At 51.8% G+C, this 23,057-nt stretch overlaps 2 protein-coding genes across 9 annotated transcripts in view; one reads left to right on the top strand and one right to left on the bottom strand.

Moving 5' to 3' along the window:
• ST7L (suppression of tumorigenicity 7 like) overlaps positions 1–5,550 on the top strand; it is an 88,312-nt gene extending 82,762 nt beyond the window's left edge. For 7 of the 8 annotated variants that reach the window (XM_072769028.1, XM_072769024.1, XM_072769037.1 and 4 more), the window contains one exon: positions 4,103–5,550. In XM_072769028.1, coding sequence (XP_072625129.1) covers positions 4,103–4,207 — 105 coding nt within the window. In that variant the 3' untranslated portion in view covers positions 4,208–5,550. Of the gene's footprint in view, positions 1–59 lie in introns of all 8 variants that reach the window. The other variant, XM_072769026.1, reaches the window with a different exon arrangement.
• On the bottom strand, positions 1,667–17,648 carry WNT2B (Wnt family member 2B). Its single transcript, XM_072769038.1, has 5 exons — positions 17,447–17,648; positions 11,521–11,741; positions 10,226–10,503; positions 9,047–9,311; positions 1,667–6,086 (listed from the first exon to the last, which is right to left on the bottom strand). The coding sequence occupies exons 1-5, from the start codon at positions 17,644–17,646 to the stop codon at positions 5,857–5,859; spliced, it is 1,194 nt and encodes a 397-aa protein (XP_072625139.1). The 5' UTR covers positions 17,647–17,648; the 3' UTR covers positions 1,667–5,856.
• Between the last annotated feature and the right edge of the window lie 5,409 nt (positions 17,649–23,057).

Genomic DNA, 23,057 nt, shown 5'->3' with positions numbered 1-23,057 from the left:
CTAGGCTGTTTCTTTTGTAAATTCTGCTCACATATACTCTCCTCAATATTTTGTATCAGTGTCTGTTCTGAAGGGGCTGGGACTCTGACCCTTCCAGCCAGAGGCATGTTCTCAGGCTTTGAGAAGAACACACAAGATTTGAAGTGAGAAGCCCCGGATTTGAGTTCTGTCTGCGCCACTCAGTATCACATGACCTTGGACAAATCACTGAACCTTTCTAAACAGCACCTGTACAGCGAGAATGTCTCTTGCCTTACAGGGTGGCTGTGAAAATTATGTCCATGGTAAAGCATTTTGTACCTGAAAATGCTTCTTACAAACATCACAGTTTTTCTTGGGGAAACTCCACCTTGAAAGTTGTCAGTAGGACAATGTGGATTAAATGTTCTTCCCTGGGGCCCTTGGGTGACTCAGTGGTTGAACGTATGCCTTAGGTTCAGGGCGTGACCCCCATGTCCCACATCGGGTCCCCACAGGGAGCCTGCTTCTCCCTCTGCCTGTGTCTCTCTGTGTCTCTCATGAATGAATAAATAAAGTCTTTAAAAAATAAAAAAATAAATGGTCTTCCCTTTTTATTCACTCAGCCTTTCTGGTAAGGCTTGCTTTCAGGGGCTGGTGGTGGTGAAGTAAAGTCACTGGATTTCAGCTCCTTTGGGTCAAAGAAAGAGAACTTCTGTGTCTAGCTGCTCCACCCATAGACTCATAGGCCTAATGGAAGTGAACACACAGTAGTTCAGAGTTAGGGGGCCCAGGGGAGAAAGCTTCACTTGCTTTTTTCAACTCTAGGATGACTAAAATGTCTTAAGTGAGGAAGACCCACAAAGCTGCTCAGGGATAATTTAAGCCATGAATGGGAGGTGAAAACATGTACTTAAAAACTGTCCCTCTCTGAGCAGCCTGGGTGGCTCAGCGGTTTAGTGCCGCCTTCGGCCTGGAGTATGATCCTGGGGACCTGGGATCGAGTCCCGCGTTGGGCTCCCTACATGGAGCCTGCTTCTCCCTCTGCCTGTGTCCCTGCCTCTGTCTCTCCTGAATAAATAAATTTTTTAAAATCTTAAAAAAAAAAAAAAAAAGAAAAGAAACAAAAAAACCTGTCCCTCTCTTCTTTCCCTTTGACCTTTTGGGTCAGGGACAGGCATATTACTGACACACCACTGGCTATTGCCTGAAACCTGCCAGTCACCCAAAGGGAATAACAGCTTCTAGGAAAGTTCCATTCAGTGCAGCAACTGTGACATATTTACCTTAGTAAAGCCACTGCTTGCTCCTCTCCAGTACCTCTCTCCAGAGGAGATTATCTCGGGTACCCAAAGCTATCCTTGTTAAAAATAACAGGTCGTGGTCAGCAGGCTTGGTAATCCTACCTCGTGTAGTCCTAGGAGGCTGCCCCATCAGTCTTAGCACACAGGGCAGGAATTGCACCACCTCCAGCATGAACCAGCCATGAGAAGTCCCACGGTTTTAGCCATTCCGCTTGGGTGGCAATTGTCTCCTGTTGATTTCTCCTCTCTATGCCCTTTCTGCATCCTTTTCCTGCCACCTCCCAGGGGAATACCCGTCCCCAAACCACAGAGCTGCTTGCGTATTAATAATGGACCTTCTTAATATTCCTTTGTGATGGCTGAATCTCTGATGTTGGTATGATTTTTGAAGAATTTGACCGAAATCCAGTTGCTCATTTTATTGTTGGGGAGAGGGAGGAGGACTAGAACTCTGCTGCGGCCTGGGAGAAGATAGTGTATGTCCACAGAAGCGCACCTCATGTGTGTGCATATCCTCAGCGTTGTGTGCAGGCTCACAGAAGGAACAAAGAGTGGAAAAGAAGCATCTTTCTTGTTTTCCAACATTGCTTCAAAGGTGCCCAGCTCCCATAGTAGCAAGCATTTCCTAAGTGGAAAGTGGGGGCAGAGGCCTCTGCCAAGGCCATCAATAACCAGGTGTGAGCTACAGGTCTCCGTGTAATGTGAAGCTTTCCCGTATTTCATTTCTGCACCCAGGGGGCGGCTCTGCAGGATTGCTTACGGAGAGCTCTGTGTCTGGCACCTCTCTCCACAAGGCCCAGGAGCCCAGGGTCCCACGGACCTGCCCAGGAATGCATCACATTATTCTCTGGTGCTGTAATTTGGCTGCAGGAGCAAGGCTGACGGCCTCCCAGGGATGAGAAACATACTCTCCCTGGTGTCCTCCCTTGGGCTTCTGCCCTATGACCACTGAGGGTGTTTAAAAACCTCAGAAAAGACTGAGAGGGAGAAAACCTGATTATCTCTCTTCTGTTAAGCCATGTAGAAACCAATGTCCTGAGTGGATCTGAGAATTTGGCAAAAGACTTAGGGGTTGGTGTTCTTACTACGGGAGGTAAGAAGGAGAAGAAATTACTCTCTGCAGTAGGGAGGAAGAGAAATGAGGCCATGAGTGGTCATGAGTCAGACCTACAAGATTTTCTACAAACAGACGTTCAGGGCCAGGCAGTTTTTAATTTTTAAAAAATAATCCCAAGTCCCTGATTTCATTTTTCCAGCATCATTCTAAGAAAGCATATAGGTTTGTGCTATTATTCAAGGCTAGCAATAACAGACATTGGCTCTTATCTGCACGACTAGGTTAAGGCTGGCTTTCTTACTTGTACGTGATGGAAACTGGCTACAGGCTGTGCAGCCGAGGTACTTCAGCCATGTGCCTTCTCTAAAAGAGTCTAAGACTTTTAAAGGATGGAGATCATGTCTTTGAAGTTAACTTTGTATCCAAATAGCACTTTCTGCAATGCATTCTACTAAATATTAAAAGTGTGAAGAAATGAGGACTGACACGAAGGAGTGTCCGAGAGGAGAGGGGCTAGGGGACAGCTGCAAGAGGGACAGACCTCTATTGACCAGAGAAGGGGTAGGAGAGGGGGTTAGAGGCAGTGAGTGGGTGACAGCAGAACCAAATGGAGCCCTGATTGCACCAAATGCAGCTCTCCTTTTGCTGCTTGTTTCGAATAAATTAGTTTGTTTATTGCAGAATGGATGCCAGTTGTCTAAAGCCAATCAGAATGCAGAAGCAAGGGATCCCTGGGTGGCGCAGCGGTTTAGCGCCTGCCTTTGGCCCAGGGCATGATCCTGGAGACCCGGGATCGAATCCCACGTCGGGCTCCCGGTGCATGGAGCCTGCTTCTCCCTCTGCCTGTGTCTCTGCCTCTCTCTCTCTCTCTGTGTGACTATCATAAATTTAAAAAAAAAAAAAAAAAAAAAAAAGAATGCAGAGGCAAGCTAAGAAATAAGAGGAAAAATTACTTGTTTGGTCATCATTCCTTCTTGGGACCACATAGCCTCTGTAGTGGGACTCACATGGACCTCTTTTCTCTCACTGTCCACTCCTCTGTTCAAATATCTTACTCTCTGGACAGCTTGTTCTTCTCAATCGTTTATAGGAAATTGTAAAACTTGGACCTCTACAAACTAGAATTGGAGGCTAGGAGAAGCACAGAGCAATAATGAGATGTCAGCTCCTTCCACAGGGAAGGAACTGAAAAGGAATAGGTGACAGAACACAGGCAGATTGAACCTGGGTTGAAGTCCCAGAAATGCCTCCCTCTCAATGATGTGGTAAGCCCAGCATTCTTGTGAGAGCAGGGGCTGACCAAGACCTGAGGCTCTACCCACAGACAGTACCCTTATATAAATTCCATCAGCTCTATTCTTGATTCAGACTGACTATGACCCTCTCACCTTCCCACTACCCCAAGGCTTTCTTCCTCCTCATCCCAGCTCAAGATGTCAGAAGCTCTTCTCTTCCCCTCCTGTTTCCCCCTCCCTAATCCCACCATTGGCTCATCAGTTATCCAGTTGACTCTACTCTGCAAGGAAGACATTCCCCTGGCCTGACTCACTCAGTCCCATTTCTCCACAGGAATCCCCTCACCGCAGACCACAAGGGCCCTGACTAGCTCATGTTTTGTGTTAATAGATGTGAAACCGGAGCAAACCCCTCACCAAAAGAAAAACCACCCTAAACTCTCCCACACAGGTCTCAGCAGGTTACACAAATATTAGTCCTATCATCCAAATAAATCTGCCCCCATGGCCCAGAGCTTGACTCCCCCATCCTTCTGCTGCCTGTGCAGAGTGAAGCTGCTCCACAAACACGTGAGGACCCCAAGGGATGTTGGAGAGGAACTTGGAAAGGAGGAGTGCACCTATATTCAGAATTCCGTGTGTGGGCCCCTTAATCTGCAGCCTGCTGTCAATACTTTACAGTTCTCAATGGAAGGTTCCAAGAGAAGTCACGATGGGCTAGACCAGTTAGGGACTTTGGTAAGAGCATCTGTTGGCTGGAATTGGGTTCATAATTAAAACTGAATATGTGGAATAAGTTTATAACCTCGTTTTACAGATGAGACGATAAAGGCTCAGAGAATTTGGGTATCTTGCTCAAAATATCCAAAACAGTAAATCTCACATCTGTGATTTCAATCCAAGTCTGTCATAACTGCAAATTTCTATGCTACTCTGGTCTTTTAAAATATCACCAGGCAGAGACAGCCATTGTCCAAGTCACAGAAAGATAGGACATCATAGTTTTTGGGACTCTATATCCTCTCCCCTAGCTTACTAACTAAGCCTACCATCTCTGGAGACTCCACTACTGCAAGCTTAATTAGGCAGTGGGTAGTAGCATAGAAGGAATTCCCCTATTAAGCCAAAGATGGAGTGAACAATAATAATCACCAGGACTTGGAGAGTCAGTAAATAAAAATTTGTTGAATAAATGGGGAAAGGCTGCTTTCAAAGCTGTTTACCACTTTGGCCCCAAGCCCCAGCAATTCTTTCCTCTGTAGCCACTGGCTTCCATTCCTAGCTTCAAAGACCAGGATCCTCTCCTAAAAACTGGCCGAGCCAGAGTTCCCAACCTGCTTAGTATACACGGATGACTCATGTGGGGCCCTTGAGATCAGGCCGGTTACCCTCTCCCACCCCCCATGAATCCCATACCTTTTTACTGAGGGCTTCCCAAACCTGGCTGACCTCCAGAATAATTCATAGAAACTTAAAAAGAAATAAATCCCAAGGCCTAGGCAAGTTTGCTAAATTATTCTTTCTCAGGAGTGTTCTAGGGTATTCTAATGATATGTTAGGCTAAGAACCACTCCATGCCCCTGGGTTTGAACAGGCAGCAAGTGAGCAAAAGGGGAGTGAGCAACGTGCTGTCTGATATAGGTTGAAAAGAGGAGGGAGATTGGAAGAGAAATGTATGTGTGTATAGTTATATAACTTTTTCCCCTACAAAATACAGCAGTTTATAAAACCTATGAGGATGTGAATGGAACCTTGTACACTATGGCTAACTCTTATCTGGCAATCCCAGGCTCTTGATAATGGAAGAAGGTCATAGCCTAAGAGTTCCTTTTGGGGTACCAGGCAGTCTGCTCAAATTGACCCAGGGAAGAGATGTGGTTTCATCTCTGTCCCGTCTACTCTCAGTCAGGTAGGAACACAAAGAAGCTCTCTCCAGGTACCCTTCCTCTTGCACACACAAGAAGTGTCAGGAAGCTGGTACAAAAGAAAGGAAAAATGAGCCTTGACCATGTGCTTTAGTGCAACTTATATAACTCCGAAGACCCCTACCTCTTCCACTGTCCCTTCTAACCTCTGGAGGGGGCAGTCAGGGAGCCATTCAATTTCTTACATCCCCTATCAACTCCTTCCTAGGGCTAAGGAACCAGTCAGGACACTAGAGTCCTTCTGGATTATTCTCCAAGTCCTTAAATAGAAACTGTAGCAGCCCAGAGTTGAGGGTAGAGGAAGGTGTGCATGCAAAGATCTTGTGCTTTTGAGTCAGGAGGTTTGAAGTAGAGGGATGAGTGAGGTATTAATATGTTCAGGTCTGGTCCAGCCACTCTGCCTTCTTGGGGGCCTTGCAAGTATGGACGTCCACAGTGTTTCTGCACTCCTTGCACCGCACTGCACAGCACCAGTGGAATTTGCATTCACACTGGGTGACACGGGTGACTCGAGTTGTGTCATATCCTCGGCCACAGCACATGATTTCACAACCATCTGTCCCTTTAGATGTCTTGCTGCAGACTCGGCCCGCAGTGCCTAGGGAACCTGGGTTGGAGAAAAGAGAGAGTGAGAACCAAGTTACCTCTTATGCTCTGGGTTCCCTTACCCACATCCTCATGAGGAAGCCATAAAGAATCTCTTTTCCTGAAAATATGCCCAACTAGCCAAAATAACCATCTTCTTACTTCCTTCTGCACCAGCCTGGCTTCTTCCCACCATTAAGGCTCCCCAAAGACCATTGAGTTCACCTGCAACAGCCCCCCTGCCAATACACGGCTCCATATCTCTTTCAAGACCTGGCCTTAAAATGTTCCTGTTAAAGCTGGGTAAGGGCTTTGTTTGAAGTTGTCCACACTAAAAAGTTAAAAAAAACAAAACAAAACAAAAAAAAACAACAACTTAGCCTATAATTTATATTTTCCAAGAAGTCTTGCCACAACTCTGATCCAGCTACCATTTGTTAGTATTTCGGTCCGTAGTTGATCTTTTATTAAGTTGTACTATTCAGGGAAGTAGTACAGTATGACCATTAAAAGCATAGGCCTTATTGTCAGATTGTCCAAGTTTAAATTCCAGCTCTGCCACATCCTAGCTGTGTGATTTCCCAAGGTAGTTCATCTTTCTGGACTTTAGTCTTCTCCTATGAAAATAGGCATAATAGTAGCATCTGACTCAGTGGATTGTTATACCATGACTATAATCTCTGTTCAACTGAGGGAGGTGAACTGATTAGCTTTATTGCCCAGAAGCATATCCCTATGGGATTCCTACAGAATATCCCTTGCCTTGCCCCTTACAGTTAGGAAGCCTTGAAGGGAAAGGATGATGTTCTCTCCCTGAACGGAGAATGCTCAGGACTTCATTCTGACTGATTTTAGCAAAAGATATCCTGCCAACATATCATAAAATCATAGAAATTTGGAAGGGGTAGACCCTAGAAAGTACCTACTCTAACCCTTCCACAGAGATGGGTCAGGGACTGACCTGGGGATTGAGGAAGGGGAACAGAATGACTGATTTTCTCACAGTAGGCTGTGCATTCTACTGCGATATGCAAAGAAAAATGCTAGAACTTAGAACTTCTATATTTGTTTTTTATCTCATAAACTTAAAATCTCTACTTTGTATGTTTTGTAATGTACATATTAGTATCTATCTGTTATAAGTAAATATCCACATTTTGGAGGTACACGCTCCAAGAATTTTTTAACGACAGGAGTTTAAATCCAAAATGTTAGGAAGCCACTTCTCTGGTGTGTAGGCTAACTAGTTGTACTCTTTCTGTTAGTCTCCTAACTCCAAGGACTGGGCTTAAGTCCTTCTCTTGTGTAGCCAAAGCTCTTCTACTTTCTGGAGCTGAGCTGTCCAGTGTAATAGCCATTGACCACATGTGGTCATCCAGATTTAAATTAACTAAACTTAAATACAATTTAAAACTTAGTTTCTCAGTCACACTAGCTATATTTCAAATACTCAATAATACCATGTGGGTAAGTAAGTGACTACCGTATTGGAAAGCACAGACATAGAACATTTCTGTCATCACAGAAAGTTCAATTGGATAGGACTGCTTTGGAGGGAATTTCTGGCCCCCTACTCCCTTTTGGGATGACTTACACCCTTTGAATTCCAGGCTCCACTTTGGGTTTTATGAGACTTAATTTTATGTCTCTAAGAAAAACTAACACACATATGAACCCATCCTCCCTTGTAACTCCAAAGATCCTTCCCAAAGGTGCATTTTAAGGATGGCAGCATAGGCTTACACCTCGGATGTTACGGAATTATTTCAAGGCATTCAGAGAGTAGTCCTCTGAATCCTGTCACGTGGGGAGAAAACATACCTAGTGGCGGGAAGTCACTGGGAGAATTGGAAGGGCTCTTTTAACCCTTCTCCTAGCACCATCCAAAGGACACAAACTACTTGGGTGTTACTTGGGTGGAGCCCACCCTGTTTCTGTGCCCAGTTTTGCTCTGAGCCACTTGACTCTCATGAAGAACAGTGATGGGTGAAAACAAACAGACCTGAAGACAACTGAGGTCTCTGGCTCTCTCTCACCCAAGGCCTGAATGCCAAGTCTACAGAGAAGAGCCTGAGAGCCTGTGACAGTAACAGGGGAAGAACAGTTCTTTTGTGCTGCAGGTTGTTCCTAGTCTAACCTGCCTGAACTAAAATAAGAGCCAAGATGGTAACTTCTCCTCTTTGGGGGTGATAGCATATCAACTGCCAGCATCCCCAAGAATTCCACTACAAATACCTGGAACAGAATAAAAAACAGGTTGCTGCTAGTGATTAGCCCTCCTGGGATCTCCTCTATCCGTGTTCCCCCTACTCCATTTTTGAATCTTCAATGGCAGCACACTGGATAGAGCCTGTCAAGGCCACTAATGGTCTAATCTGGAGCCCATCTTCTTATCTCCAGTCTCCCCTATCCCAAACCATCATTCAGATGAATCTGAGTTCTCAGTTCCCAGAACAGTTGTGTACTTTCCCACCTGCCACTCTGCTTATCTGCCTGGTCTCTGTAGGCTGTCCAGGTCATCCCTACACTTCAAGAAAGAGCTTCAATTCCACATTTTCAAATAAGCTTTTCTTGATTTCTCAAGTCATCTGTCTTTTGCAGTTGCCTTTGTCTCCCTGTTGCATCTCATTTTTTAGCTAGATCATAAAGAGCCAGAGACTTAGAGCTCCATCACATGCTTTTCCTGTTCAGTCCACTCATTGTTGGCTGTGGAAAATGGGTGACTCGTTTAAACATTCCCTGAATAGCACCTACTATACCCTCAGATGCTGGGGATTTAAAGGAGTGACAGATGACTTCTCCCCAGCATGGGCAGCCCTGGGACCGGAGGCCTGAGGCATTGATCATCAATCTCATTATAAGGTGTTCATGTAGGGAGGAGACTGACTCCTCCCACAATACTGCTCCCCTAACATCATGATTAACCAGGGGTGCCTGCACCAAGAGCAGGGCTCTCGTATGCATGTCCCTTTCCTTACTCACCTGCAGCCTTGTCCAAGACACAGTAATCTGGGGAGTTGTCAAAGTAGACAAGGTCAGTCCGGGTGGCACGGCGGTAGCCTTGGCGGGCTGCTGTGAAGTTGGCACCATCCTGGGTTGCCGTCACCTGCACAGCACCATCATAGCGCCGCCGCAGGTAGTCACCTGTGCGGCGGAAGTCTGAGAGCGCACGCCAGCAGGTGCGTAGAGTACAGGAGCCACTTACGCCATGGCACTTACACTCGAGCTTCAGAAACCGCCGCACAGCCTGGGTGGTGGGGAAGCAGGTAAGGGAGAGGCAGCCAGTCAGGGCACTTTTCAGTCCTCCCCAGGGCTGAAACCATGAGCGCTCTGACATCTGCCGGACCTGGCCTAGGCTGGACAGGGGGGCCATCGGTTGTTTCCTCTTCCCCTGTCAGATCCCACCCTTTCTTCCTGATCAAATTCAAGAACCTCTTCTTTCAGGGATCCTTCCTGGACCAACAGTGCTTTCCTTTCCATGGTAGCCTGTTTGAACTTCAGAGCCACAGGATTATGTTCGTAATTACAGCATGCTGTCACATCCTCCAGTTATCACATGTTTTTAGGGTTCAAGGTGCCATGCCTTCTACCTCTTTGGCATGTCATTACCCAGCACAGTACATACTAGGCACATAGGAGGTGCTCAGAAATCAATGAACTGACTAGAACAAGATCTCATCCTCCTCAGTCTTTATGGAGGTGGTTCTTTTCCTTCTTAAAAAGTTATTTCCCCTCGGGATACCTGGGTGGCTCAGCGGTTGAGCGTCTACCTTCAGCTTAGGTCGTAACCCCGGATTCCCAGGATCGAGTCCTGCATCTGGCTTCAGAAGGGAGGCTGCTTCTCCCTCTGCCTGTGTCTCTGCCTGTCTTTCTAGGTCTCTCATGAATAAATAAAATAATAAAACCTTTAAAAAAAAAACAGTTATTTCCCCTCTTTTCTCTACCTTTTCCTTCTTTCCACCTCTGTGAAGACACATTATGCACCTGGTTGAATCTAGACATTCCCAAGCTCCCTTGTATGTACTGTTCCTATCCCATAGGGGCTGAGACCTTTGGAGTGAAGAAGCCATTAGTGCTTCCACCTTCCCATTCAGTCCATGATCACACATACTGGTCACCCCCAGCAGACATGAATGTACATGCATAGACATAAGTACTGACCGTGCGACCACAGCGGTTGTTATGTAAGTTCATGAGGGCCCGGGCATCCTTAAGCCTCTTTTCCTTGGCGTCCACAAAGGCCTTGGCAAAGCGAACACCATAGTGGATGTTGTCACTGCAGCCACCCCAGTCAAAATCCCCACGTTGGTCATGGTGTCGGCCACGGGTGTAGGGGTCACAGCTGCACACACTCAGTTCACCCTGGCTACAGGCACGGGTGATAGCATGGACCACCCCCGCTGATGAGATGGCATATACAAATGCTGCTTCCCGGCTACCTGCAGAGAGAAAAGTAGAAGTAGGTTTCAGAAGGGAGGCCCATGTCTGTCACCTTCTTCAGCCCACACAACTCCCGGCTCTGCAGCCTCCTCTCTTCTTGTCTTTCATAGAGCAACTTCTGCACCCCCTTTATTCAAGGCACCCTTCCTTTTCAAGAGCATTCCCCAGAGTATCTGACCTCTCCCCCTCGATCCTCACTACTCTCTGTCCACTTCTTTGTACATCTGACCTCTTGGGCTGACCTGTACTCTTGCTTTCTTCCAAACTCTCTGGGTCCATCCATTGAAAAGCTTGACAGTGAGTCATCCCCTCCCACTGAGTGCCAATCCAGGCTCAGCTAAGCCTGCCTCAGTCCACATTCCAGGCCTTTTCAGGCCTGCTCTGCTGGACAGTTCCCCTACAATGGAGACCCCAGCCCAGGGGTCAGCCTGTTTGGGGAGACCTGCTACTTCCCCCGGCCTACTTCCTTCCCATCCTGCTCTTGGGGATTGATGACTCATCACCCCTGGCCCCCAGACACTGCCAGATTCCCATCTTATTCCCTTTCTCCTAGTTTATTGTCTGGCTCCCCTTAGCGCTTTTGCCAAGCCGCCAACTCTCCAAATATTTACATATCACCTTTCTGTTTATCCCTTGCTGCCTTACTGGAGTGTTGGGATGAGGGTAGTGATGGTGGCAGTAAGAAGAGAGCAGCCATTCCTAGTCCTCAGCCTTACACTGGATGGAAACACCCAGGCTGGGCTTGGGGAGGGAAGGGAGAAGGAAGAAGAAAGATGGAAGTGCTAGGAAACCCTGTACCTTTGTGCTGTCCTAGAATACTGGAGTTTAGAGGGGCCCCTGCCTACATCTCTCAGGTACTGAGGGTCTGTTCCCAACTGTATCCTGGGCTCTGCCCTCAACCGTCTGATTATGAGGCAATGTGTAGGAAAGGGGAGGAGGATCATGCCTATCCTACTAACTCACCACCCCAGGCACAGAAAGAGAAGCAGTTGGGGCAGGGTGGAAGAGGCTCCTACTTCTGAGCATGACTCGGCCAAAGACAGTGTGGTCCCGGTCCAGCGTGGTGCAGTTCCAGCGGTGGTGGCGGAACTGGTGCTGACACTCTCGGATCCATTCTCGGGCACCCTCGCCCACTGAGCGCATGATATCTGGGTAACGCTGGCACAGCTGCCGCTGCCGACTCACCAGACCAGGGATGTTGTCACAGATCACTCGGGCCCCCAGTGCCCCGATGTACCTGCAAGGTAGAGAAGGCCCTGTCAAATGGCCCCGTGTTCTGGTCCTTTTCCTGCCTCATGAAAGGGGATAAGGAGGGGAGAGGTTTGGCATTCAGAACTCAGAGAGGTTCCTTCCCCTCCTCCAACCCACATTCCCCGAGGCCAATGGGTACAGCTTTCCCCACAAGCTCTGGAGAAATGGTTACGCAGCTGCAGAGCGGTCTCTCACCATCACCCGCTCCCCAGCCAAAGGCCAGAGTGACACACACTCTCAGAACACGGGCCAGGCATGTGTCACATACATAGAAGCCATGGGCATGTCACACAAACCCATTGCTTGTTTATTTAATAAACATTAAGAGCCTCAGAGAAAAATAAACTAACAAAACAAGAGTCTGAGACAACACTCTTACACCCACATGTAAGAGGCACGTCCTACGGGGCTGATCCATGAAGACATGGTTTGGGGAAAGGAGGATGGAGACAAGGAGGGGCCAGTGGAAAGAGACATACTGGGCAATTATGAGAATGTTTACAGCTCGAGTCAGACCCATGTAGCAAAAAATCCTCACCCCCCAGTCCTGAGGTCTGGGAAGAAAGACCCCACCCCCAGATCTCCTCCATATACCCTTTATTTCCAGGTCCCAGGGCCCTTCTTAATTAATGAATGTTCTTTTACAGTCATCCTCCCCAACTTAGAAGGCCTGATGTCCTGGATAAACCTGCATGGGCAGAGGGCTATTGGCTGTGGGAAGCCAAAGCAACATATTCCAATCCCTAGTCTGCCTGATTCAAGCAACTGTAAAATGGTTAATTGGGGTGGGTTACTAAAAATTAGGTGGATTGCTAGAATCATCTCAAATTTCTCAAGGCAATATTTTCTCCTCACTCAAATGCTCTTAGCCCTGGACTCTACCATAAGCCTCAAGAAGAACATTTCAGAGAAGATAGGACTGTATCATCATCATCTTTTCTCCCCACAAGGCCACCAAGTGAGATCTGACCCATTCATCTACTTCTCACTCCCTCACTGTCTCTCCCAACACCTAGTGCCTTCCTTGGCTTGCTGGGGATTCTCTGTTCTCCTCTCCTAGCACATCAAAGGGATACCTCTCTCCCCTTTGCTGAACAGGTGTGGGGGTCAAGGAGGACAGTTGCTGCTAAAGGCTGAAAAGATTTTGGTTTGGGCTGTGAATGAGCCTGTGGTTTGGGAAAAATTCCAAAAATGGGCCTAGAAGTGGATGAGGAGAACAGAAGGCAGCCAGTGGGGAGAGGGGAAAAGCTGCACTGCCCTGGGCTCCATGTCCCCACCGCCCCCGCCCACATTTGCGCACCCGGCCCTCACCCACAAACTAGGTCATCGCTGGTGACACCAACTCAAACAAACACTAGGAGGCTGATGCTTGCCTCTTCTGGAGCTCATGGCTGATGGGGCCCATCTGTCCCAGGGGAGGGGGAAAGGGCTGGCCCACCACTGACAAATCCCATGGAATCAGTGTCCCCAGCAGTACTGTCCATCAGGGCAATAGCTTCCAGGAACAAACAAAATAAACACCCCAGGCTGGGCCAGGCCGGAAAAGGCCGCCTGACGCACAGCCTGAGTTACACCCACTGCCGCGGTGCTTTGTTTGGAGAATCAAGACCGTTGGAATTGGAGCTGGTCCCTGTCTCACCACCGTTCTGCTTCCCTAGTTCAGCCCAAGTACTGGTCTAAGCAATGGGTGTTTGTTTTTTTTACTGGGGCTTGGAAAAAGGGGGGTTGGATGGGAATGGGAGACCAGTAATCCAGCCCTCATGAGACAGTCTGGAGTGGGGCAGGCCAAAATCTGGCAAAAAGTCCTTCCTGTGGTCTGACTTAAATCCATTCTGCTGCAGCCCACATTGGTCCTTCTTGTTACATCCTCACTGAGCGTGGGAACATCTGTTCAGTGTCTAAGACAGGAGAATAATGGTTTCTCTACTACCACCCATACCCCACTAAGTAGCTGCATTAAGTGCCCCACTAAGATTCTGCAGAGCAGAGTGCTTGCTTACTGGCCAGTGGTCAGCCCCTTGCCATTGGTGCGAGGGCCTCCAATAAAACTGAGCCTGAGGCCCCTCTCAATTCAACACATGCCTGCAAAATGCCTACCATGTGCCAAGCACTGAGCTCAGCTGTTAGGGCACAAAGATGTTTAAGGCACCCCCAGCTCATTGGCTGGTAAGAGGCAAGATGCCCTTGACTCCAGCTCTGTTTTCACTGCCTTCCCGGCTTCCTGCCCCGCTATGCTCTCTTCACCTGCTTCTGACCAATTCACATGCCTTCCTTTGACAGAGTGACTCATACCCTACTCTAGCCCCTTGCTTCTCAAAGTGTGGTCCCTAGAACAGCAGTGTCAGCATCATCTGGGGATCTTGGGCCCCACTCCAGGCCTATGGAATCAGAATCTGCATTTTTACCAACAACCCCAGGTGATTCAGACACCCTAATCCATGAAGGTAGGGATTTTTGTCTGTTCTGCTTACTTTGGTATCCCCAGAACCTAGAACAGTGTCTGGCACATGGCAGATACTTAGTAACTTTGTTAAATAAACACCTAACCACTCTGATTTACTGCCAACTCTCTTTTCCCCCCTAGCCAGCCATAAACTTCATTTCAATTACAGCTTTACTCCTGTTGATTTGCCAGCCTATTTGCAGATGTTTTATATTTGTGTCTTTTTAATGAGGCCAGGGATCCTCTTTTCATTTCCCCTCTTACAGTCCCCTGGTGTACACAATTCAGCCCAGCCCACACAGGGCTTTGAATGCAGGGATAAAACTATTACCCTCCCTAAATTTCTCTACACCACAACATTTATATGGTACTTTACAGTTCTTGAAACGTTTTCCTTAACAAAAATCCTACGAGACAGAGATCTCCATTTTTCAGAAGAAACTGAGGTTCACACCCAGCTCTGTCCATCAGGGCTAGTCAGAGAACCAAGGACATCTGACTCCAGAGCCCAAGCTTGTGTTCATCCCACAAGCAAGAGAGCATACAGTGCTTAACCAGGAATAGAGGCAACCTAGCTCCAAAACTGGTGTGCACCTGGGCAAGTTCTTTACCACTCCCCTCCTAGCCCCCATTGTCTTTATGCGTGAAATGGGGATAATGATAGTATCTACCTCATTGCATTACTCTGGGGATGGAAGAAGATGATGCTCCTAAGGTATTTAACTGTAGGGTCCAGAGCTTAGTAAAGGCTCATTAAATGGCAATTGTTGTCCGTAACAGTAATGCTAATTTAATAATACTGCTCTGCTCCTCTCCCTTCATGAATCTGCAGACACTGTCCTGCTCTTGGGTTCCCTACATCCGGCTCCCTGCAGAATGCAAAATGAAACAGGGCAGCCCATGCGAGGAGCCCCCTATTTCTTGTTCTGTTTTTCACAGAATAAGAAGAGACCATCTGTTTCCTCCTCCAGTGAGAGGTGGGGAGAGGGAAAGAGTGACCAGAGAGTAAGGGAAGGGCTGTGGGGAAGATCAGAGTGTTAGCTGGCGATAGTGGTGACCTTCTGCTCTAGAGTGGAACATGGACACACAGTCAACAGGCATCTCTTCCAGGGTTTGGACAGGGTATCAATCTTGCTGGGTTTTTGTTTTGTTTTTTTTTTTCCTAAAGGAAAGAGAGATAATCACCTGACCCGTGTGACCTGCCTTTAGAAAGCAGCTTTCCACTTTTATCTCAGAAGTGATGACCACTGAGGCAGGCACCTGGAGCCTACAGCTGTGACAGGTGTGATGCAAGGATATTGAAATGATCTGTGCACTCATTCCCCATCCTGGCTCCATTGCTGCTTTCCTCCCTCTCACAGGGACTACTGACTCCCTCTGTATCAGGGGCTTGCCCCGTCTCTAGCTCTTCTACCCAGAGCTTTTCCAAGATATTTAATATGAACCATGTGGGGTGAGAGTAGTAGAAGGGAGAAAGGAAAGGAGTGGGAGTAGCCAAGGGGGCAAAATGGGGGCCGGGAGGCACCCTAGTTGGGTCTTCAAGAAGCACTACCAAGATGCCGAAATCAGCAGAGTGACACTTGCTCACCTAAACACCAAGTGGTTCCCAAACTGGTAAGAAGCAATAAGAGTCCCCAAGAGCAAACTGCCATCTGGGATGGATAAAGATGCACAGTGGTCACTTCATCCTCTCTCCATCAGGCCACTGAACACACAAATCCCCAGCCAAAATGAGCCCCTGACAGTTTAGGGTGGCTTTGATCTCACTCTGAACTTTGAAAGGCTTTTCTCCTCATCCCCTCTTCTCTTTCCCTTAGGAAGAATGTTTCAAGCCAGATGTAAGATACAAGCCTCCCTTCTCCCCCATCCAGAACCCCCTCCCTTGCCTTCCCCAACACTGCAGAGATTAAAAAGATCCAAAAGAGAGATTTTTCTGAAACAGGAAAATGGGGGCTGGGGGGTGGGTGTTGTAGATGGAGAGCAACGCATCTTGAAATGATAGGAATCTGCAGCCCTAGCTCGCTTACCCCCTCAGCCAGCCACCCCTCAACCCTTCTAGCCCAGATTCCAAGTCTAGAGGAGAAAAGCCACAGGGTGCAAGGGGAGGAGAGACCACTCTGTGGTGGGGAGGGTGGGGGGGAGGGGCAGAATCAGGAAAGGAAGGGGCACTGCTGGGTAGGGAGGGGCAAGAGCCCAGTCAGGCCAGTTTGATTGGGGGGGGGGGGGGTCCATGAAGAGAAAAGATGAGAAGACTGCCTTTCTCTGTCCACCTCCCCCTTTGCCCCCATCAACAGAAGGTGGGGGAGGAGGGAGAGCGGCTCTTTCTCCTGAGAGAAAAAGATGAATGCCATCCAGGTCTGGAGGGGGGGTGGGGGGCAGGAGGATTGGGGAAAGACCAGACACCCAGTGGGTTTTTAATGCCTTTTGCCTCATCGGCCCTCTTGTGCAGTGTCTGGAGTCTAAGGCCTGCAAGAAATCTGAGGGGAGGGTCTCAATACTGTGGGACTTCAGAAGCCTCTAGTTCTTGGAGGGGAGAGAGCTGGAAGAGATAGGGTGGTCATCTGGGGAAGAAAAAGGAAGAAGAGAAGGATATCAGGGATCGAAATAACATCCTCCAGGCTGAGGCTGAAGACAAACGCCTAAATTATGCAAACCCAAGTGTTCTGTTTGTTTTAATTGTGGGAATTAATGGAATATTTGTGCCTTGATTCCACTTATAAACCTTGTGCTGGGTGCTGCAGCCTCACCGAAGCTGAACTGCAGTGCGGGGTGGAGTAGACTAACGAGAGGCTCCTCGCTCTGGGCCCGCTGCCCTTTTCTCCCCCCCCCCCCCCCCCCCCCCGCCCGGGGCGACCTTCGCGTTCCCCGGGCCCTCTGGACCGCCACCCAAGGCCCCAGTTGGGCGATTCGTTCCCGGGGTCCACCCAGAGAGAAACTTGGAAGATAGCCTTTCCCTGGGAGGACTGAGCTGACACGGAGGGCGCACGGCCCGTGGGAGTCCGGGGAGCCTGGACCACCGGCGTCCTCGCCCCAAGCGCCCAGGCCCCCTCCCCGGCCCGCGCACACCTCTCCGCCCGCCCCCCCCACACTCCGCAGCTTAAGTGACAGTCCTGCTGGGGTCGCCCCGGCCCCGTCGGAGCCGAAGCCTGGCCTCCCGGGCCACCGGGGCCAGGAGCGGCGTATTCCCCCCGGCTGCCCCCGGCCTCTGACCCGGCGCCTCGCCCTCCCCGCCCCACGGCCTCGCTCACCACCAGGACGTGTCTACACGGGCCGGCAGCGTCAGCAGCAGCAGCAGCAGCAGGCAGGCAAGACCGAGGCGGGAGGAAGCCCGGGCGCCGTCGGGGGCCACGGGGCCTGGCGCGGGCGAGGGCACAGGGGCGCGGGCGCGGGCGCGGGCGCGCCGGGGGGGCAGCTGCGCGGCGTCCTCCGCACCGCCCGGCCTCAGCATAGCTCCCCGAGGACTCCCGCCGCGCGGCCCGGGGGGGGGGGGGGCGTGGACGGGGCACCGGCTCGGGGTACTCAGGCTGCGCCTTCCCCAGCGCCCCGGGGGGCCATCGGCCTCGCCGCCGGCCGGGGCCCCCGAGCACCTGGAGGCCGGGGGCCGGCGCGCAGGCTCGCCGAGAGGGGCGCGAGGCGCGGGGCGGGCGGGCTCACGGGGCGCGGTGTCAGGGGTCGGCGGCGCGGCGCGGGCTGCGGGCAGAGTGTGCGGACGGCCCCCGGCGCGGGCTCTCATTGGACGGCGCGGGGCGGGGCCGGAGCCGGGGACACGCGGGCCTGTGGGCGGCTCCGCCCGCGCCGCTCCCGGGCGCCCCGCGGCACCCCCCGCGCTCCGCGCTGCCCCGCGCCGCGCCCCCACCTGCCCGGCGGGTGACACGGGGCGCGGGGGCGCCCTCGGGGGCCCGCGGCGCCCAGGCCCGGCCGACGCCGCGCCGCCGGGTCCTAGCGCCCTCACCCACACCCGCAACCCGCGTGGGTGCCGGCCGGGAGCCCGGGAGGGGGTGCACGCGCGGCCCGGCCCCGGCCCCGGCCCCGGCCCTCCGGCCCCCAGTGACGCGGCCCAGCCGCGGGGATGCGCCCGTTTTCCTTGAGCCCTCTCGTTCCTTGCGCTTCTGCGAAATGGGTCGAACGTGTGCCTCGGGGAGCGGCGGGAGCCCCTGCACTGCCTTTCCGCACTGCCCACGGGGTCGCGGGGCGGCGGCTCGGCGGGAGCTGCCCTCCGCTGCGGCTTGGGGCTTGCCGCTGCCGGGTCCGCCGACCCCCGCCACCGCAGCCGCCGCGGGATTCGGACGCGGCTCCCACCCGCCTGCCCGGGCCCGCGCGCGGAGACTGGGAGGCGCGAGCGGGGGGCGCGGGGTGCGCGGGGGCGTGGGGGGCGCGGGGGGCGGACCAGGCCTCCCCGCCCTGACGGCCGTCCCGAGCGGATCTCGGCCCCTCACCCGCGGCGGGCCAGGAGCACGGGAGAATCAGAAACAGCTGGGCGGCTCTCCCGGACCGCAGGCCAGGGTGGGGGTCCCGCTGCGAGGGTGGGGGCCCCGGAGCCGTGTCTCCCTGCGCCTTTCCGCCCTCCGTCCCCCCCCCCCCCCCCGCACACCGCCTGGGGCGACGTAAATCAGGAGGGGGTGGGGGGTGCTGGCTGCTGCCGGGGACACTCCTCTGCCCTGCCCGCACCCACCAGGCAGCTGCCTGGGGTCAGGCAGAACTTTTGGGGTCAGAGTGGCCCTCGCTGAGATGTACAAAAGAAAAAAAAATGTTTTGAAACCCTGGCCTTACAACTTGGAGAATTTGCCTGGGAAATGGCCCTGACCTCCTCCTGAGGCCCTCAGCCTCAGTTTCTCCTGTCCAGCCCCTCATTCCCAGGTGTCTTTTGTGCCTCTCCCCCTGATTTATCTAAACTATAAAGCCTTGGTGTAAACAATGCGCTGGAAACTGCCCACCCTCCTCAACACCAAAACCACTATCTTGCTTGGGGGCAGGAGGGGTGTTAGAGACGCCAGAGTGTGACTGGACAGGGCGCAGCTGGCTTCAGAGATGCTGCAGACATCCAGAGGCAGATGGGGGGAGGGGGGGCTCCATAGGACCTTTATCTCCTCTCCCACCTTTCTCATTCCTTTACCTCACTTTTTTTTTAAGATTTTTATTTATTTATTCATAAATAAATTCATTTATTTATTCATTCTGTGTGCCTATGTCTCATACACAGAGACCTCGGCAGAGGGAGAAGCAGGCTCCCAGTGGGGAGCCGGGTGCAGGACTTGATCCCAGGACCCCAGGATCACGACCTGAGCTGAAGGCAGACTCTCAGCCACTGAGCCACCCAGGGCCCCCCCCCCCTTTACCTCACTTTCTGTGGCAGGGGACTGAGTGTATTCATTAATGAAACAAATATTTATTTACTCTCTACCACATTCCTGACTGTGCTGAGCACAACGGACACATCAGCGAACAAGCAAAACCACTTCTGCCCTCATGGAGTTTACCTTCTCTTGAGGGAAGATGGACAATACATGGTAAACATCTTAAGCAGAACATACACTGCGTTAGAAAGGGTAAGTACAGTGGGAAAAAGCATTCGTTGTAACTAGGATGATCAAGGTAGGCTCGTTAAGGCCACGTTCAGGCAAGAAACTTGAGTTGGCCAGGGAACAAGCCAGGTGGATTCTTAGTGAAGAGCATCCCCAGCAGAGGGAATAGCTAACACAGAGACCCTGTGGTGGGTGTGGGCTGGTGTGCAAAAAACTAGCCCCGGGGCCAGCCAGATGGAGCCCAGGAGCTGGGGGGGAGAGGAGTTCAGCCAGGTGCCAGGGTGATCCACTGTCCTACGGGGTAGGGGACAGGCATGGAGCGTACGGGCTGGCCTGGAGTTGCATAGGAGTCGGAGAGGATTGAGTTCAAAGACCAAGCAAGGCCAGCGTGCAGCCACATCCCTACCTGCCAACCTGCTGACCCTTCTCTCCCCTGCTCTCCTTTCAACTCAGTCTGGGAGGCTCCAGCTGGCCCTTGCCCTTGTATTTCCTCAAAAAGAAGCGGACTCTCTGCTGAGTGTCCCTGAGAGGGGCAGGTGAGGGAGGAGTGGGCCCAGGCTCTTTGCTGGCCCGGACCCTCTCCTTGAGCCACTCTCACCTCCTCCCAACTCAGCCCCACCCTGATGCTGAGCAGCAGTCTACAAGGTCTGCAAGCTCTGGCAGCCTCTCCCAGACTCCCCTGTGTGCTTAGGCCTGGGTGTGACGCTGGCCCTGTGTTTATTTCTACATATGGGCCCAAGGTTGTGGGGTGGGCTGGAGATGATCACATCAGCCCTAATCTGTGGGTGGACTCACCCACATGGGCCCCAGACTCACTTCTGAGGCCCCTTCTTTGGCTTCAGCTGTCTTCACAGTCAAGTGGGACCGTGTCTTGGCACAACATAGATGCTCACTACTAAAGCATGTTGCTGAGCTAAGGGGGCCCCCAGAAACATCAGCAGCTCCAAGAGCAAGGGCAGTGGGTGAGGGGACAAGACTTCTCCCCAGTGCTTACAGGCTACCTCTGCTCTAGAGTGGACAACCCAAGATGGGGCTCTGCTCCTTCCTCTTCCCCTCCCTACCCCTTCCCCTCTGAGCCCCCAGTTCCCCAGGAGGAACCCCAGGCTGCAGAAGCCAGCTGACTGCAAGAGCTCCACTCAACCACTTAACAAGAGAACAAATACAGAACCAGAGAAGAGGTTTTCTGGGATCTGCCACTTTGGACTTCAGATCTCAAAATAAACTTCCAGTCTCAAGGTCCTAGACACTACTGGAGAGCTCAGCTCCTCACGCGAGGGGAGGAGTTACTGACTGGGAAGTCAAGTACTGGTCTGGAGGGAGCTGCATGGAGTCAGGTTGGCACTTATTGAGCACCTGCTGTATGCCCAGCACTGGCCAGAGAATCCTAAATGACTCAGAAGGAAAGAAAGGGTCTTACTCCCCGGTGTTTTCAGGCAAACACAATAAAGCCACCTGAGGGGTGGCACACTAGACTCTGCTCTTCAGGGCTGCGTACTGCAGATTTAGCAGGCAGCATCAGGGGAGAGCTGAGGATGAATTCCAGACCCCCTCCCCCTCGAGACCTCTAGAGTCCCTGGGGCCTCCCGAAGGACACCTTCCACCCAGCCGGCAGAGCCAAGTCTCCCTTCTTCCTCAAGGTGGCACCATAGCCTCCTGCCTATGCAAATGGACCTGCCCAAAGAGGGGTCCCCCCCCTCACCCTTGATGTCTAACCTCATACTCTGCTTCCCCATGGGGACTACTTTCACTCTCAGCTCTGTGGGGCTGAATGATCTGGAGTTTTTACTGGCCCTTGGATGGGAGTGGAGATGAGCTAAGGGAAGCTGGGGTGGTGTGGGTAAACAGCTCTTACTCTACCCAGGTTGACACCCCCCCCAGGAGGCCCCCCTTCCCCGGGCCCCTTTGGTGATGACCTTCTCTTTTTCCTGGTGGGTGGGAGGTGGTGTGGATGGTAATAAGCAGAGAGAAAGGCCGAGAAGGGGCTGGGGGGAGGTTTGGATGGGAGTCAAGGAATTCCTGAGCCTGCTGCTTGCACAAGGGGCCCTGAGACGCCTTTCCTGAGGTTTCTTTGCAGACCGAGGCAAGTCTTATTTGAAATGGGGCCAGGTTCACACAGGCCCCTCATGCCCCCACCCCATCCCTCCCTCCCCAGCCACCCCATGCAGGTGTCTAGGGAAGACGAGAGAGCTTGGGAAGAACCCAGGGGCTTTTAAGGGGGGTGGAGCAGGGAATCTATACTTTGTACACAGCCTGACTGGCCTCTCCTTGGTATTTATGAGCTCCCAGGCGAGGCATGGAACGTGTGTCAAAGAGGCCAGGCCAAGAGGGCTTTGGAGGGAAGGAGGATCCTGCCCAAACCAGGGAAGGGGGCTCGATGGGGCAGAGCCAAGACAGGGACCCTCTTCCTCCCAGCTAGTGGCCAAACAGGAGAGTAGATTCTTCCCCCAAGGGGACTGGGAGAAAGGAAAACAGGGCCCTGAGGGAGAAACGGGAACCAAGAGGGGAGGTTTGGGGAGGCTTGGGGAGGCCGAACCATGGGGGCGGGGCAAGGGGGTCTGGAGCCTTTTAGCACTTTGGCTGTAATCAGACTGGAGCCAGGCGGTAGGCCGGCTCACAGCCATCCTGGGCGGGTGGCCCAGGTTCTGTGTGAGGCCAGTGGGTGTGCTGCTGGGATTCTGGGTGGTCACTGACCAGCCTAACCCCAAAGGAGAGAGGTTCCCACTTTGCCCCCAGTCACCCTCTCCCAATCAGCCTGTATCAAATAGTCTAAACATTGAACTCTCTTTCTCCATGCCACCTGTCCTGGGTCCTAGAATGTTCTGGAAGTGAGATTTGCTTTCAGTGGACACAAATCTGCCAAGCCCATCCTATCTGCATCTCTCCCACTCTGTGTCCCTCAGTCCATTCTGCCTCTTGGGCTTCCCTGTCCTCTGTGTGTCTCTCTAGGCCTGCCTCTGGCTTGTATTTCTGTCATGCTGTGTCCATTCCTGTCTTTCTATGTTTATCTCTGTCTTCATTTGTCTCTGTGTCTGTCTGCCTGACCTTTTATCCTCCGTCTGAAGCTTTCTTCATCTCTCTCCCTTCATCTTTTCCTCTCTCCATGAATCTATATGACCGTCCCTCTCATCTTTCTTTCACTCTCCATGATTTCTGACTCTCTCTGGGTACACGTCTGTGTCCCCGCCCCCCATCTCTCCCCCTCAGTGTCTCTTTGTTTATGTTTGTCTCTGTTCCTCTCTTTCTCCTGCTCTCTGTCCCATACATCCCACACTTGCCTTGGCCGGCCCTGTGACACAGTATAGAGTGAGTGTACTGGACTGAAGACATCAGAAAACCA

This window comes from Canis lupus, chromosome 12 (genome assembly GCF_048164855.1).
Source record: "Canis lupus baileyi chromosome 12, mCanLup2.hap1, whole genome shotgun sequence".
In the NCBI taxonomy this organism is placed as follows: Eukaryota; Metazoa; Chordata; class Mammalia; order Carnivora; family Canidae; genus Canis; species Canis lupus.
This window is presented reverse-complemented; position numbering and strand designations above follow the sequence as displayed.